This window comes from Carassius carassius, chromosome 14 (genome assembly GCF_963082965.1).
Source record: "Carassius carassius chromosome 14, fCarCar2.1, whole genome shotgun sequence".
Taxonomy (NCBI): Eukaryota; Metazoa; Chordata; class Actinopteri; order Cypriniformes; family Cyprinidae; genus Carassius; species Carassius carassius.
Genome location: NC_081768.1, coordinates 26,773,785 through 26,792,805, shown reverse-complemented (window position 1 = coordinate 26,792,805; position 19,021 = coordinate 26,773,785). Strand labels below are relative to the sequence as shown.

Here is a 19,021-nt window from a genome sequence, read left to right as displayed (position 1 = left end):
ACATGCAGTAAATAGTAAGCTATTGTTATAACAAAGCCTTTCTCTCTTATTAATTTCCTCAGATCTCTCTGCTCTCATTATACATTATGTATTTTGAAGTGGCTATGGAGCATATTTTTGTTAAGAGAGCAGAAACTGTTGCATATTTTATTCGACTTTTTGACAGTAATATGGTATGATTGATGAAATATAATTAAATTAAAATCTCCATAAACATGAGTTGAACACCATCGCATATGTTAATTGCTGTGCGACTTGGCATATTTAGCTAAGAACAGAGGTCCGTTTTCCCATGAATAAGTGATTTTCTGCTCTATTTCTCTAATGTCTCACTGATCCACAGCTGATTCAAAATTTATCTTTTTATTTCAGCTACAGTTGCCACGACCTGCAACGACCCAGGGACCCCTCAAAATGGGACACGCTACGGAGACAGCAGGGAGCCTGGCGACACCATTTCCTTTCAGTGTGACCCTGGGTACCAGATTCAAGGAGTGTCTGAAATCACTTGCGTTCAGCTCAACAGCCGATTTTTCTGGCAGCCGGACCCACCCACCTGCATCGGTGAGATCCGTCTTGAGCTCCTTACAGAGTAAAAAAAACCGGATACCCTGTTAAATGCATTCCTTATTAATTACAGTTGTCAATGAAATACATTGATTTTGAGTGATTAATTACAGACACAAACAAGCAAACTTAAGAAAGATTCTTTAGAACAGTGTTAATTTCACTGATTAATTATTTTTGTCATTATTTTCACCAACAACATTTTCTCACAGATGAAAACTAGACAATTACTAAATAAAAAACAGTTTTAATGACAAAAACTAAAATGAAAATATACTCTTGTTTTCGTCAACAAATAAAAACAAGACGAAAATGAGACCGACATTCCGGCCTGGAACGCACATTTTCAAAGGAGAATAACGGACTGTAGAATTGTTTTTCAGAAAAACATGTTAACTTGGCATGTTTCTTAAATATCTGCAAACATATAATGGTATTTTTATGTTTTAGTAGAGTCAAAAACTTGCATACAGCACCTTTAATGAAAACCTGGTACAGAGCGCTCAGATGGGACTGAATGTTCACCTTCCAGTAGAGCAATGACTCTAAGCACACAGCCAAGACAATGCAAGAGTGGGTTAGGTACGACTCGTTGAATGTCCTTGAGAGACTCAGCCAGAGCCCAGACTTAAACCCAGCCAAATATGTATTGAGAAAATGTCTGTCTGGTCTCAATCCAACTTGAGAGAACTGAATACTTTTGCAAGGCAATGTCTATCAAAATCTAAACGCATCACTGTACCATTGTATCACCACAGTACTTTTTTGTAACTCTACTCAGTTATACACTACCAATCATAAAGTCATAGCATTATAAAACTGTTCAAACTTAGCGCTCATGTATCATGTGGTCTATTAGAAGAGATATAAGAGAGAAACATATTAGTTCAGCGTTATAGGGAAAAGTAGAGGTGACTCACCCACTGCATTACAAAGTTGCTTTTATAATATTACCATGACCTTCTCCCAGACCTCCAGTATTTTTCTGCTTCTTTTCTCTCATTTTTTTTTCTTCAGTCAGGCAATATGCTCTGCAACTTCTAAGCATGTTAAAGAATAGCTTTTTTCTCCAGTGTGCCCATTGACTTTTTTATGTCATGCTTTGTCAGTTGCCATGGAATTTTACAAGGTCCTCTTGGGTTCAGGAAGCAAAAATCCCATTCATCTTCTCCGTAGAGAAATTGATTTTAATGATAATATTTAAACCTTTCAAGGCAGACCTAGCATGAGCATCAAAAGTTGTTAGAGGATGATAAATAATTTTGTACTGACATAAAAAATAAAAAAAGTAAAATGACTGAACATTACTTATAATTATGTACCTTTAATATTTTGGCATACATTTCTAAACTATCTCATTTTACATATTTGGCAATGACCTGGGGTACTGGGGAACTTGCGACCATAGTTGCTTTTGGCAAACACACCCCAAGTCAGTAGTTTCATGGTGTATTTACTTTTTTTCAGACCTTTTCAGGCTTTGTGGGACATAGTTTATTCTGTCATAAAATGCATTAGTAAGTACACAGTTTTTTTATAGCAATAGCTGCTCTGTACCAAAATTTTAATCTTGTGATCTCAGAGCTCATTGATTTGATTCATGGCTTAGACTATATTTATTGAAAAAAAAATGTTTTAGATCTTTAAAGAAATACTTCCAGAGCTAACGCCAGCAAAAAATTGGCAGGTCCTATCATAACATTGCTGCTCAGTGCAATGTACAGTTATATTAACTAATAATGAGCTCATCCTATAAGCAGGCTGCTTTAACATAGTTCAAGTTGTAGGATCACATTAAAAAATCTCTCGTCCTCACTCTCCTTGTTATGACAGCTACCTGCGGGGGCAATGTGACAGGGCCTGCTGGGGTAATTCTATCACCCAACTATCCCCAACCCTACCCACCAGGAAAAGAGTGTGACTGGCGGATAAAAGTCAACCCTGACTTTGTCATCGCTTTAATCTTCAAAAGGTAATGTACTCATATAGCGCTGAGTGCCTCTTACTCCCATGACACCCGAAGGGGTGTAACATCTCTTACAGGGTTATATTCACAAGTGCATTTTAAAATCCAGTTTCTATAAATATGAAGTGTATTTGAACATATTTAGTCTCATTTGTATTGCGAATTGAGAAAAATGTGTCTGCTCTCTTGACAAGTGTATTGTGATACATAAATATACTGTAAGATTCAGAATACAGACCTTTCTCATCAGTCCAAAAATAGCTTTAATTAAAACCAAGCTGCTAAAACAAGTCATTTTGTAATTCCTCCTTTTATTAAACAATAGAGATTAATACAAGACTTCCTGCATTGACACAGAACAACAGCTGCTACTTCGTCATTGTCTCTTTGGCCTATCCATAAACCGACATGTCAAAAGGCATCACTAGACTAATAATAGCATTATTATTCAAAGGATACTAATGTTATGAAATGTACTGGTTATTTCACTGGATTTTTGGTAAACCAGACACAAATTGACACAAACTTTGCAAATAAACTTTTTAAAGAAATGTATAGAACTGACAGTAATGCCACAACATAAAGGTAACTATTTTAATTATATGACTGATCATACAGAAATTGAAAGATAATACTTGCTTTATAATCACTAGAGCTGTCAGTCAGTTCAGTTCAGCGCTGACTGAGTTCTGTACTCTCGCCAAAAATCCCATTATAAACAATGCCGCTGTCTTCACTTCTCATTAAATCTCATATTTGCATTGTGTTGATTGTGTTGTTTATAATGAAATCACTTGTGAGACTGTAGATTTTAAGTTACTGTACAATGGGAAGATCACTGTGTTCACACACTCAAACGACATGATTGTCATACAATGTTCAGCATTGGGAGTGGATCTAAATGTTATGCTTTAATGAACTCTTTCATCAAATAGTTAATCTCAGAAGGTGTAATAGTAAGAATGACCCCTTTAATGAACAAACATTCAGTGAACAGGGAGTGTGCCAGGTACATATGTGGTATTTCTAGACAAATCAATGCCATGTCCAGATTACATTGACAGTCAATATTTCATTTTGCTTAATAAATAAACTTTAACTTTATGGGGCACTTAATTTCAGAGGAAACTATAATTTACAATGGAGCCAGACTGCATGGAGCAGGTTTAGATTAAAACCTGAAACAGAATTTCTAAGAAACTAAGTTTTTTTTTCTTTTCTTTTTTTTGTGTGTGTGTGTGTCTGTGTGTGTGTACTGAGGCGTGGAAATGCCTCAGTGTTGAAACACATAATGAGTTCAAATCATTGCCGTTTATTATGAGTGTCATGTATCTCAGCCCTTGCACACAAATCCACAATCACAATCATCAACTCGCATACTTGAATCCTTAGAATGATTATGACTCTGATTGCTTATGTTTCACTCAGCTAAAATGATCAGGACTTCATGGACTTCCATTATAATTACAAAACAGACCAACCAGAAAGAAGTATTTACTTCTGGAAACTGGCAGGCTTTCTGATGAAGCAGGTTAAGCAAGAATGCATGGGTTGAACACGTTCCTGGAATAACATCCTTGTTTATTAAAAGCATAATACAAACAGCTTCCTTAAATTATTGTATGCTTTATTATCAATACATAATATTGAAAGCAATATTTATTTACACACACACACACACACACACACACACACATATATATATATATATATATATATATATATATATATATATATATATATATATATATATATATATATATATATATATATTTTTTTTTTTTTGTATTATTATTATTTTTTACTTTTGATGAATTAACATTTTAATTTATGAAAAATGCCACACAGTTAAGTCTAAGCACACCTTGTTGGTTAAGCATCTTAAGTTTCCAGGTTGGGATACCTGCACATGAACGTTCAATGCAGAAGACTGTCATCCAAAATGTTACATGTTTGTATTTGGAAAGGGTGTTGTCAAATTTATATAAAATCAAAGATTTTACTACATCAATAAGACCTTATGCATATACTGTAACAATCTCTAAATTGTTCTCCATTTGTTGTGCAGTTTTAACATGGAGCCCAGCTATGACTTCCTCCATATCTATGAAGGTGAGGACTCCAACGGACCCCTGATCATCAGTCTGCAGGGCAACCAGGTTCCTGAGCACATCGAAAGCAGTGGAAACAGCCTTTTTCTGGCCTTCCGCAGTGATGCCTCCCTGGGGATGTCTGGTTTTGCTATCGAATATAAAGGCAAGTTTCACCTTGCAGGTGTATGGTTTGTTCCTTTAAGGGCTGGGCTGGGAAAACAAGTGAAGCACCACTGGGTTAGTGTTCACTTTCAGATTATATTTAAGGGGCAGGTGTCATGAAAACATGTCCAGGTCACATGATAAAACAAAAGTTAGTGCAGCCCTGGAAAGATTTTTTTGCATTGTGACATTTAAACACACACTGTCCTTGAATTTTCATTGACCTTTTATTATTAATCACAGATTCTATTAATGCACATGAAATTTGAGATAATCAGAATGATGCAGTAAGGAGGAAATATGCTTAATTGCCATTAAAGTGCAAAAAATATGTTATGAAAAAACAAAAAAACACTGCTATGTCAGTTAAAGCTGATGGGTCCTGCAGTAATTATATTTGCTTTCCTCTTAAATGAGTAACAATGGATTTATTTGTTTCCTTTTAATGTGGACTGTAAAGGCTGGTAAAATATATGAATTATGAAGAACTGTCTCTTGGATGGAGTTAGTCTAAGCATTACAATAGCTAATGTTTGGCATCCCTTTTGTAACTTAGGATATCAAGTAAGAATTCATCAATACTGTAACACCAATTAACCACCAGATAAAGATTCTAGAGTTTTGCAACCATTTTCTGCTCACCCTAAGAAGACGAGGCTGAAAGAGCTCTGACATATTAAAAGCACACGCTGGATTTTAATATATTTGAGATGCTGATATTAAAGACCCCACTGAATTACAATTGGAGGGCTTTGTGGCTTTTATCTATTAGATTACTTTAGTATGCTGGTATTCCTAAATTTGACATCTGAACAAATCGTTCTCTTCCGGGAAATTGAACTCAAAATATTGATGACTTCTGTTGCTCTCAGGGTCTCATCCAAAATTTGGTTCAATAAACTGCTCTCCAGGAGAATGTCCTATGAATAGCAAAAAAAAATTAAATAATAATAATAATAATAATTATAGGGTTTGGATATTGTCTCAAATTCCAATTTGAATAAGAAATGCATCAACATAGCCACAGGTAGGACAGCTACTATATGTTCATATAGCCATTTCATGGAGTCTTTAACAGCACCGCCAGATTTTGGATTTACTTGTGCTATTGGCTATCCAGAAGCATTGTTAGCCAGATATGGTCACAATTTCCATCGGTACCAACATAGTTCAATGATTCTGTCTTTCCCAAAACAATAGTTCAAAAGAACATTTGCAAACAGCATCGCGGTGTGTGGTTTCAAACATAAGTTCTTGTTAGAATGGCATGAGGACTTATAAATAAGCAAAATAAGCAAGCTGTCATGAAGTACATTCTGTATATTTTATTCCAGTTAAATGTGTATGTTTCCATCTATAGATTTTAGCATATCTACAGGTAGCACCATTTTTTTGCCATGTCTGTGGCTTCTACGTAGATCTCACATCAGTAAATCAGCAGAAGTTAATACTCCACCGTATGCATGACGTCATCAGTGTTTGGGAAACAATCGGCTAGTTAGTTGCTAGTTAGTTTCCACAATGACTCATTGTACTGTGGTATTTTATCAGTGAGTGACATTGTTGTATGAAAAACATACCCCCGGAGAACTAAATTCATGCATTAGTGAATGAGCATATGTTAAATGGCTCGCAAAGGTCCAGCGTTGCTGTGATTAGTCAAAAAAGCTCTTAAGTGGTATTGAGTTATATGTTGTGCTTCTCTTCAGTAATACTATTAACCTTTCTCAGTGGATACCTTGCAATATTCCCCACAGGGAGAGCATTTTTTTCACCAGTTCGCTCTTTGTAAATGCTCTTTTAAAAAGAATTTGAGTTTGTGTTGTGCGACAATGACAATGCACCATCCCCAACGTGCTATGCACCTCCCTGAAATCATTTCTACTCCCAGCGGCCCTTTTTACATGATGATTATGGTTGAGTAAAAGTGCAGTTCATGGATTGTTGAATATTTTAATTGTAATTATTTTAATGGCAGCCTATTGCACAGTGTAGATGAACTCTGACTTCAACCTTTTGTCTTTGCTCCACATGAATACCCAGTGCATTTAAAAGCTTGCTTGCCAATGTATTATATCGCTTTGTTGATGGTCTCAGCATCCAACAATGCTTCAGGCTTTCACTTTGATGTCGTGCCATTAGGTTTGCCCCGTGTTTGTCAGGAAACTGAGTGATGCATGGGAGTTAGATTTTTGCTGTGAAAGCTCATCAGATAACACAATCACAACTCACATGTGATGGGAGCATCTAATTTTGCAGTATTGATTATATTATTGATAGTATTTCATTGCATTTCTTCTGACTTCAGTTTAAAGGTGAAGTTTGTAATATTGCTAACATTTTATTTATTTATTTTATTTTTTTCGAAGTCTATATCATTAGAGGGACATTTGTTATGCTTCTGGAGGTCTGTAGCACAAGTTGTTCAACATATTAGAATCACAATGTTAGAAACAACAAACAAATAAACAGGTTTGTTTGAACAGTAATTGTGAATAATTTGCAAAGGTTCTGCAAAGACTGCAGTAATGGAAAAACTATGCAATATAACTAAATAAACACTATGTATAAAAAAGGTCTATTAAATTTTTCTGGTGGAAATGGTAATAAAAAGCAAAATAACTTTAGGTACAAAGTAGCCTTGACTTACAATGTGTTGACCTTTGATCTTTCATATAACCTTGTAAATATTAGAACTGCACATGTTCGGAGTAGGAGCCATTGAAAGGATGCTGCTTTCTCCTTCATGAATCATTTGTGTTGTCTCTGTAATTGTTCCCAAGCTCAGATCTGAGAGTGATTATATCATTGTTTGCTGTTTGTTCTTGGCTTTAGATTGCCACAACAACACTCTATTCTGAGGCATAAATATGTATCTCACTTTCTCTATTGAAGCCTTAATTAGAACATGTCACATATTTCAATGAAATGATGGAGTCTTCTTCTCTTTGTTGTTGTAGTTTCTTTTAATCAATTCATTCTGATTATTTGCTCACTGTTTCTTTATATAAAGCATTTTTTTTCTTTTTTTTTATCAGATGTTGTTCATCACACACCAGTAAACACAATTATTAATGCCTTTACTAGGGGAAAGAAATTAATATGACAATAATACAGTCCAAAGACTTTTATACCTTGAGGAAAAACACAACAGACAGAGAAATAGAAAAATATGTTATAGTGGCCCTTAAAAACATGTACAAACATGGTTCGTTTATGATTGATTAGTTATTGTATGGATCCAGAATCTTCCTAAACAGACTCTTGGGTAAAAAAAAAATGTGTATATATATATATATATACATATATATATATATATATATATATATATATATATATATATATATATATATATATATATATGGCAATCTTCACACATTTCATTTGCTACATATATATATATATAGGCGAAGAGGCGGTCAAACCCCGGCCAATCCCTGCCGAGGAGGACCGGTACAGGCAGATCCTTGACGATCCCGACTTCCACCGGCCAGGTGCCAGGGGGCGCCGCGATGGTGACGCGCCGTGCCGGTACTTCTCTTGTATCAACGAGGACACTGGCTTTGGGTTCCGGCCGTGGAGGAAGGACAGTTGGCCGGACAAGGGTGACCGCGCTGCCTGAATCGAGGAGGGCGAGGACCGGCCGGCCATTTATCTTCACTTCCGCCCGTGGGGCCTGCTTTGGAGTTTCCACGTGGACGGTGCAGCCTGTCAGCCAAGCGCGTCCAGGGGAGTGAGGAGCTTCGGTGGGCATGGGCTCATCCTGTGGCCCGGGAACCGCCGGCCTGCCGACTGGTCGCTGGGTGCCCTCCGGCGCACGTCGCTCCTGGACCACCCTTCGGGGAAAGGGCGGCGCTCGCTCCCCTGCCTCCCGGTGTTGGGTGGCCTCCGCCAGCTCGATGGCCTCCACCAGCTCATCGATGTTGGTGGGGTTCCGCATCCCAGCCACCTGCCGGAGAGGGTGGGGAAGGGCCCGTAGAAGGCGGTCCACTACAACGCGCTCCGCTACCTGGTGTGCGGTGGGACCCCCGGCCAGTAGCCAATGTTGGGCGAGGCTTGAGAGGTTGGTCACTTGCGCACGGGAGGGCCGCCGTGGGTTGTAGGACCAGTCGTGAAATAGTTGGGCGGCACTAATGGCCGACAGTCCAACCCACCCTAAGATTTCCTTCTTCAGCTCTTCGTAAGAGCCGCTCCGCTCGGGGGTAAGCATGAAGTACGCCCGTTGCGCTTCTCCCATCAGCAACAGCGCTACGATCCGCGCCCACTCGTCCCTGGGCCACGCCTCCCAGATGGCGATTGCCTTGAACATCTGAAGGAATGTCTCGACATCATCATGCGCCGTCATCTTCGGGATGAGCTGGGTAGCCTGGGCTCGGGGGTCAGGTAGCGGAGTTCGCGCGGCGGTCGCCATGCGGAGAGCGGCGAGCTCTTGTTCCGTTTCCCCTTGTTGGGAGGCCATGTGCTCCATAATCCGTTGCTGGTGGATGCTCACCTCGGTGAGGTGCTTCAACAGATCCTCCATCGTTGGGGGAGGAGCGCCACCTGGGGAAACAGGAAGGGGACTTGAAAAAACAACCCGGGAAAAAAACGTCCGTCAACAAACCAAGTCAATGGTGACCGTGATGTAGTGGGATCCTGGTCGGTGACTTCTTCACTAAAATGCCCGCATTCTCCACCAGTGTGACGGGGTGAAGAAGCACATGACACGAGGATCAAGGTAAGTTCCACGAAGGGTGGATTTTATTGAGGTGATGTAGGGAAAAATAGCCAACGTGAGGGGTTTCCGGTGCTCAGTGCTCAGCCTTTTCTTCCTCCTTCGGTGCGCAGTGCTGTGTGGGTCCGTGAGGTCCGTGTCCTTAGCGGGCTGGCAGTCACACGCTGCTGTCTGGAGTGAAAACACAGAGAATTGTTAGCTGAGTTCTTTGGAGACATTTCACCTCTCTGTTCGTCGACGCTGCTTATAAAGCCTGCTCCTGATGGGCTGCAGCTGTGACCGCTCAGCCCATAATGAGCAGGTGCAGGTGTGCCTGCTCTGTTTCCAGGGCGACGCTGATGAGAGCTCGGGCCACGCGTCACACTATATATATATATATATATATATATATATATATATATATATATATATATATATATAGGGTGAGCGGGACTGTGAAGAATCTGATTGAAAGTTAAGCTTCCAACTCCTGAAGGCAGCTTATATGATATAAATGATGACAGGATATAAATTTTGGGGGTTTATTCCTTTAAGCCTTTGTGGTACACTCCTGGTGCACTTACTGTTCCTGTGTTGTAGCAGAAATGAGGAAGATTGTTACACACTTGCAATTTTGCAGATAGAATCTTTCCCACCTATTTCCCACTTTTGTAGGTCCCTAAAGCGCAGGCAAATAGCTGTTAACTGTCAAGTTGTTTGGCACCCTCTCCAAGCACCACCTCTGGAGCTTTCTCCAACTGTCCTTCTCCCCGTGTCAGATGCCAGAAGGACAGAGACCATCTTCTGCTGCCCCGTCACCTTCACCTGCCTTTCCCCTGGTGTTAGTTTGCTTTAATGCATGATGCCCTCAAGCAACTGTCTTTTCCCTCTTCACACTCACTGTCGATCTTGCTTTTTCCTCTTATGCTACCTCTCTCTTTTCTTCTATCTGTTGCCTGAATAGTGAATACCAAATGAATGGTGGCATTTGTTTAAGATGGGTTAATACTAAAAATTCACGGTGAGACAAGCTAAAACCTGTAACTGCTTGTGAAAGAATATAATCTGCAACATTCCAGCACTTCCCCGGACACATTTGTGAACATCATAGTAAACGTTCAAAATCCATTTGTCCGAAATCATGTAGACTTTGCCGAAAAAAAACGGGGCATCCATTAACTGAAGGAAAATGTTTTGTGCTTTACATGATCTGTGCAATTTTAAAATGTTATTATTCTTATTTCTTTACAGAAAAACCACGAGAAGCATGCTTTGACCCTGGGAACATAATGAACGGAACTAGACTGGGAATGGACTACAAGTTGGGATCAACTGTAACATATCAGTGTGATTCTGGGTACACCATTGCAGGACCACCCACTCTCACCTGCATCATGGGGGCTGATGGGAAACCTGTATGGGACAAAGTTCTGCCTGTGTGTAAAGGTAGGGCCTGGAGATGCAGTTTCTGTACAGAGGCATTAAGGGTTAAACAGGAGTTTGGATGTTTATTATTGCAGAGTAATGAGGCAACTTTTATACTAATACACAATTCAACAGGCTTGTGTTAACAGGTGTGTGTAAACTGATTATTGTACAAGTCCTCAGAAGGGTTTTTTTGTACTTAAGTGGTACATAATGTGTTTTTACACTGATGGCAGACTTATATATTGGCTTGCATCTATCAAATTCTAAATGAAAATGAATAAGATTTAGTGGCTTTTGTTTGTAAAGTATTTAATTCACTGGATTATTAAAAAATAGACATTGACATGAATTTTTACTACATAAAACAAGATTCATTATTCATACTATGAAATGCTTTTTAATATTTTAATACCGTCCACTAGTAATGTAAAGTTTTAATCATTGCAAAGGTACAGATTGTTTGGTAGTTTATTGATTTTAGATCCTTGATTTAGACTTTTTTTCCTGCAGTTTAAATTCAAATTATTGATGCATGTTCATGTGATTAATCACTTCTTCGTCTAAAGAAATTAGCAGCAACCTGCTTATCAGAAACATTATTTTTTTTGTTGTTTGCAATCTTGAGAGTTAATTGATTAGGACTTTGTTACATGCATAGTTCTACTCTGTCACACTGCCAATACCAAGCCAATATTCATTGGGTTTGGAGAAACCATCTGGTGCTTCCATCGGCTGACACAGAGAGAGACAGATGCAGACAGAGGCCTTCAAAAGAACAGCATCTAGGTCTTTGTCCCTCAGTGAGAGATGAGAGAGCCTGGGTGGTGACAAGTGCCACTCATTCACACATTTCCTGTCAACCCGAGACCTTTCTCCATTCTTCAGCTTCCCCATTTGTCTGTCTTACTTTTCTTTTTTTTCAAACCTGTGTTTTGGTCAAGTATTCAGGCAAAGCATATACATATATTATTTACTGTTAATACGTGATTTGAAGATTTGCAAAAGTAATTCAAATTGTTTTATGTATATTTTATTTTATAATTTATTGAATTTTATCAAATTCATGAAAAAGCACTATATATGCTTCTGTTTTCTGTTTCAGAACAAATATAGATTGAAAAAAAAAAACATATATAGCTATATATATGGTGTTGAAATTTCAAACTTTTATTTAGGGAAACACATTCTCACTATTAACTAATTAATATGACTTTTACCTCAGTAAACTCCTACCCCATATCGTTTTTTTTTTTTTTTAAGGGTTAAAGGATCTAAAATATCATCATTCAAAATAAGAGATTAATATGTGCTTTATAAGTACAAATAAATAGCCAATATATTAATAATAGGCATGCTAATAAGCAACTAGTTAGTGGTCATACCAGGTTCTTACACCAAAGCATTACCCAAATTTTATGTTGCACTTCAAAGATATTTCAAAATTCATATCCAGTGAAGTGCAAATCAATGTGGTTCAATAATCTGACAAATCACAATTGCACAAACACATTTCCAATTCCCATCCTCCAACTAGTCTTGGTTGAGTCAGTGTTGTTATGTCCAGCCCAGTTGGTCCACTCAAATAAACAGATATTAATTTTGCTTTGATTCACCAGCAGCGTTGAAATCGCATACTTCACTCTTATGTAATACCCATAATAGCTTAAATCATGACAGAAAAAGCGCATGCTCCCACTGAACCCAGCGTGTTCAAATAAAACATCAGGTTATAGATATGAACATGCAGTGAACATCATTGACCCCAATCCGAAGGTCAAACAAGGGTTTTCGCACCTCAGTAGCATCCACTGATTATTTAACCTCTTTTGATGGAGATGGAAAGCTGCTGATGCCCTTTGTGAGACAGCCTCACTTCCGCACTCCAGGAACATTTTGTTTGTCCTCACTGATGGAATTTCCAGCACGTTGCTTCACCCATCTTTATGCATGAGCTCTAACTGTGGGGTAGAGACATATTCCTATACAGGTCATTGTTGAGCTAACATAATCATCTGATTGTGTCATGAGAGATGCTTTATTTGATCTTAATCATCCGCACAGAGTGTACGCAAGCCCACGTTTGCACAATCCATTAGTTTTCTGCCTGCTAAGAATCCCCCCAGGCTCCTCTATTAGTTAAGTGAGTATGTCTACCAGAGACAACTGGATCTGGAGAGGTTAGACAGCCTGGCTCAGTCGATATCAGCCTCTTAAAATAACAGTAACATGGATTTTAGTTTGTATCATATGTTTGTAATAATGTAGTTTCATGGTAGCGGGGATAAACATATAAATATATATAATGGAGTGTTGCAGTCCATTGCAGTTATACTATGCAACTGCTTCAGTTAGGCAGTCCTGTTGAAACCCCAAGCAAGCTGATTTTCTACAGAGTTATACAAACTGGAAACACCCTAGCAACTGTCTAGCAACTACTCAGAAAACCTTCACAACCACATGACAAGGCCTGTGTCACATCAAACATAAGATGCCTCTTCTAACCGACAAAGTATTCAAAGGCTCATATAACACGCAGACTTCAGACTGTTTAAAACTTCTAGGCAAGGCTGTCAATCCAACATTCAAAGTTAGTCTTGAACTTGACTTCTGTAGTTGTGATGGTGCTGGTTTGGTCCTTTTCTAGCTGGTGAACCACTCAGCATTCCAGTTCAACAGTAAACATAGCCAGTGAAACTTGTTTACCAGGATAGTTGACCAGCCAGAACATCCATCTTTATATCTGAATAATAGCCTAAATTGTATTAGTTCATATTACAGTAAGTAAATGTATATCTTCACAAGACTTGGATTACACTGTTCAGAATCAGAATGAGCTTTATTGCCAGGTATGTTTCACATACGAGGAATTTGTTTTCATGATAGAACCTCTGCAGTGCAACAGAATGACAGGGACAGGACCAAAAAAAAAATTAAAATAAATAAATAAATAAAAAATCCATATTAAAAGAATAAACAATACCAATAAGTAGGTAAGGAATGACAATATACAAAATGACAATTGTATGGCGGGTATATTACAAAAAGCAGTCATGTATGTACAGGTGTGTGCAAAATGTAAGTGTACACTAAGTATGTGTTAGATAAATAAGTGTATGTGTATATAAATATAAATAGTGTAGTGTGTTCCACAGTCATTATCAATTGTTCATTAAATGGATTGCTTGAGGGAAGAAACTGTTCCTGTGTCTGGTCGTTCTGGTGCTCAGAGCTCTGTAGCGTCGACCAGATGGCAACAGTTCAAAGAGGGAGTGTGCTGGGTGTGAGGGGTCCAAAGTGATACAGTTCTTGAATAGAAGGGAGGGTTGTACCGATGATTCGCTCAGCAGTCCGGACTACCCTCTGTAGTCTTCTGAGGTCAGATTTAGAAGCTTAGCTGAACCAGACAGTTACTGAAGTGCAGAGGATGGATTCAATGATGGTGGAGTAGAACTGTTTCAGCAGATCCTGTGGCAGGTTAAACTTCCTCAGTTGGCAAAGGAAGTACAACCTCTGTTGGGCCTTTTTCACAATGGAGTCGATGTGAATGTCCAACTTCAGGTCCTGAGAGATAGTGGTGTCCAGTAACCGGAATGACTCCACTGCAGTCACAGTGCTGTTCAAGGTGGTGAGTGGGGGGAGAGCAGGGGGTTTCCTCCTGAAGTCCACGATCATCTCCACTGTTTTGAGCGTGTTAAGCTCCAGGTTGTTGAGAGTGCACCAGACAGCCAGCTCTTTAGCCTCCTGTCTGTAAGCAGACTCGTCACCGTCCTGAATGAGGCCGATGAATGTGGTGTCATCTGCAAACTTCAGGAGCTTGACAGAGGGGTTCCGGTGCTGATTGTACGGGTGCTGGATGTGTATTTTCCCAGCCTCACTAGCTGCTGCCTGTCTCTCAGGAAGCTGTTGATCCACTGACAGATGGAGGTGGGCACAGAGAGCTGAGTTAGTTTGGGCAGGAGGAGGTTCATATGAATATAATTAACCCTCTAGATGCCACGGTTGAGTTTACTATTATTATTATTATTATTATTATTATTATTATTATTATTATTATTATTATTATTATTATTATTATTATTATCTAATGGCATCAATAAAGCCACTGGGTTTAATGCCACTGGGTATGTTAGACGAGGTCAAAGTATTCATAGGACAGTTAGGGGGCAACGTGGAGGCAGGGTGGGGAGTCGCAATGACAATGACAGTAGTCTGAGCTGTGCACACTTGGCGCGTGCGCGAGGCAGATCTGGCCGCACTGCTCAAAGCAGGAGCAGAGGCGATGTGACACGGGGCATAGCTTTTGAACTAAACAGGTCTTGTCTACTTGTGTTTGTGTGTCATATGAATAATATATATGTGCCCAATACATGGAATCAAAGTGCCTGCTGTATGTCGTAAATTGAAAATCTCTACAGCAAAAGGCCAACCGCTACATGCATTCGGTTTGTTTCTACCATTTATTAGTAATGATTTACACAGTTTGTTTACTACTTACTATTTACCTCAGCATTCAGTATTGTGCAATATAGCGCACAGAAGGTGAGGGACATTTTTGGGGCAAAGAAGTGCTGCATTTTATCATTTAAACACGTGACTTTTCATGAAAATTCTATAATTCAAGATGACCACCACCATATGACGTCATAATATGCAAATTAGATGGGAAAATGTAATCCCTATATAAACATTGGGTCATCCATGTTTTTATAATTGACAGAAAGTCTATATCATTTATCACTTTTAAGATATAGCCTTTTGAAATTAAGATGTCAAAATTTAATGTTTTAGGAAAAAACCTCTGACGCCTAAAGGGTTAAAATGCTTATATGACCTTGTTGGATATACTAAATTTTGGTTACCTGGACTTTCAGTGGGGAGACAGAAACCTCTCAGGTTCAATTACAAATATTGTTAACACTTCATTTTAACGACAAATCCTCAGTATTAACTAGTTGCTTATTAGCATGGCTATTACAAGCATGCTAGCGGTTTATTATTACTTATAGTATATAGTACATTGTAATGCCGTGTTCTGCATGATCATATTTAAGATCACTTAATCCTACCCCATATCTAAACTTAACAACTACTTCACTATTTAATAACCAGCAAATTAAGAGTTTGTTCAGGGAAAACTCTTAACAGTGAATGTGTGTTTCCTATTCTTAAGTGTTACCAAAATATCTTAATTTGCGTTTGGAATGACTTGACAGTGAGTCAAATCAAGTTAAGTGACCTTAATTTATATAGCGCTTTTAACAATAGATTGTCCCAGAGCACTTTACAGTTTTAAATAGGAAAATATTGTGTCAATAATGCAATGCAACGTGAACTCCCTCAGACGGGACGATGCAAGTCTGGTAATTCTGCAAAGACAGCGTACTTGATAACGTCAGTCATCTCACCTTGGTTAATGCAATTTTCCTCAATGTATATACAATCAGACAAAATATGATATCAGGCAGAAACTGCCTCTTTTTGATTTCATTGAAACATATTAATAGCCACATAAATGTAGTTCAGGGAATGTGCATGCATTACAATCAAAAAAGATAATATATCAAACAGTATTGCCTCTTTTCATTTTAACATATTAGTACATTAACAGAATAAATATCAAAGATTACCTGTTAGATTTACCCCAAATTTATTATATCTTATATTTAACCACTACAGAGACATCAGAGCCAGCGGCAAATGTCAGAAAGACTAGCCAAGTTGAGGCTGCTCTCGTCTGGAAACATGAGCATTAATCGCATGGAGCTCATGTCTCATGTTAAATCGGCGAAGCACATTTTCAGATAGGCTCTGTCTTTATAAATAAACCACAGATTTGAGTTTTAAACGACAATTCTCGCATTAAAAACTTTTAAAACTACATTTTATGACACAATAACAGTAATATTTTAAACAATTATGCGAATAAATAGTGGTTACATTTTTTTCCCAGAACTTTCCCAGACCTAAAGTCTCTAGTTCCTAGGGAAAGTTCCTTGCGGTGGAAATGGGGCTAATGACATACAGAAGTATTTTGTGGTGGTCATGGCGCATTGATTCACAGAAAGTAGTTTGTGAAGGTTAATCCTTTTAGCTGTCCTCAGTCAGAGCTCTTCAGTGTAGAGGTGTGAGGTTATACGAGCTAGACGGGAGACTGTGAGCCATTTGCAATGCTTTTATACACTGCCGCTGCAGCTTCCTTTTATCAATAGACCATGCTTAAAGCTAATGAGGTAAATGGCTTGCTGAGTACTTATGACCTTTTAGCCAAAGTGGGTGCTTCCAAGTAGTCCAGAGAATGAGTCAGATTTGATTGGGGGACAGCAGCGGATGAGCGGATCTGAGTTTCACTTTGCGAGGTGGGTGATGGCTTGAAAAAGAGTGCAGTAGGCACAATTGAAAATCGTTTTGAAATCCAAGGGAGATGTGAAGCAAATTTTGCTGTTTCACAGGCCATTTCATCATATTGTCTGTCACTTTAGTTTATTTTTAGTCTCTGAAATCTGTTATTTATGTCACCTTCAGCAAGGAGAGGCAGCATGCCATCACTGCATTTATCCATTGTGGCGACCTCCAGCGCTACACAGTGCACATACTGTTCAAAGCATAGCTAACATACAGGATCCTTAGGCCAGGATAATTACTTTAACAAGATCATTTAGGAGTTAATGGCGTGTGATGCTCTCTCATCAATTAAGCCATATGAGCAGATGCATACGTACAATGCACATGTGCCGAGCAAAGACACACGACTGTAATAAACAGGCCCATGTTCAGTCAAAGACAGCAGGAGACCAAATAAATGTAGCACTCATATTAGCAAACATCTTTCACCTTTTTGAGGTGTCAGCTGTTGTTGTTTTTTCTTGATACATCTAATGTATTTTTTTAAACCATTTATTTTACAGATCAAAATTTCTGAATTTAACTATATTTTTGAAACTTAATTGTGGCAAGCAGGAGCTACACTTGTATGACTCTTACCAACTCAGACTGTGCATTGTCAATGATTGCTGCAAAAACTTGGATGTTGTACTCACATTTCTCTGGTGAGAGATGTATTTACTCACATTTCTTTGGTGGACACAGTAATACACACCACGTCATCAAAAAAATAAATACATCTTCAAAAGTCTTTATTTGAAAGGCATAAAAATACAAAAGTGCTCAAAGCACTGCTCAAAGCAGCTTCAGATTATGACTCCAAGTCGGAAGATATCAAACATTCTTTTTTTAGAATGCATGTTGTTTTCATTTGTCATTTGTCTTCCAGCAGTAAGGTGCACATTTCACCATGAGTTTGTATGATAGTGTATGATTCTCAGTCATTTCATGTATGATGGCCAGTTTTTCCTCTGCGACTATTATACATTTGTTAAGTATATGATGCCCAGTGTTTTTTTAAATATCTTCAGATTTTGAAAGTCATCTTGTGTATTCCAGCCTTTATGAAAAAATATGAAATGTATAAACTTAAAAGTATAAATGATTATAAACACAACCCATTGTAGAAACCTTAAATTAATGTCTTTCTGCTATCATTCTTACATGTAGCACAACATTGACATGGAAAAACGTAGCCCATAATTTTTATAGCAATAAACATATAATCCCTAACTAAGAAATGTCTAATATTCCTATCCCTATGATATATGAAAAGCCGGAGGCTCTGAAATAAAAATAATAAAAAAGTAAAGCAAGCAGGATTGCAATTTAATACATGTCAGTGTTTGTAAATGATTCCCTTGATCTTTTGACAATGATGAGTAAAAGATGTAAAGCAATCCACAAAAACCTTTCCTTTTCTTTCATCTGTTCTTTCGTGCTTTTTTATTTCTAATATATATATTTCTTTCTTTACTTATTTTTTTATTGATAGCCATTACACATAAAAATGCTGTCTAGGTCGATAAAAAAGATGGCCACCAAAGTAAATGACCTGCCTTAAAGGCTCTTCGACAGAATCTGCACCTGCAAAACTATTCAGATTTTCTAAGAGATAATAACACCTGTAACGTTTACAACAACCCTTTGCATATTTAATTATTGAATATTTTGGCTAATTTGTTTATAAATTTGTCTAACAACGAGGTGCCATTAACACACACAACATAC

General features: G+C 38.2%; 1 protein-coding gene across 1 annotated transcript in view; it reads left to right on the top strand.

The window, feature by feature from the left end:
- LOC132157446 (CUB and sushi domain-containing protein 1-like) overlaps positions 1–19,021 on the top strand; it is a 636,306-nt gene that overhangs the window by 491,670 nt on the left and 125,615 nt on the right. The window contains exons 27-30 of the mRNA XM_059566804.1: positions 373–564; positions 2,401–2,539; positions 4,602–4,789; positions 10,733–10,927. Coding sequence (XP_059422787.1) covers positions 373–564; positions 2,401–2,539; positions 4,602–4,789; positions 10,733–10,927 — 714 coding nt within the window. The remainder of the gene's footprint in view (positions 1–372; positions 565–2,400; positions 2,540–4,601; positions 4,790–10,732; positions 10,928–19,021) is intronic.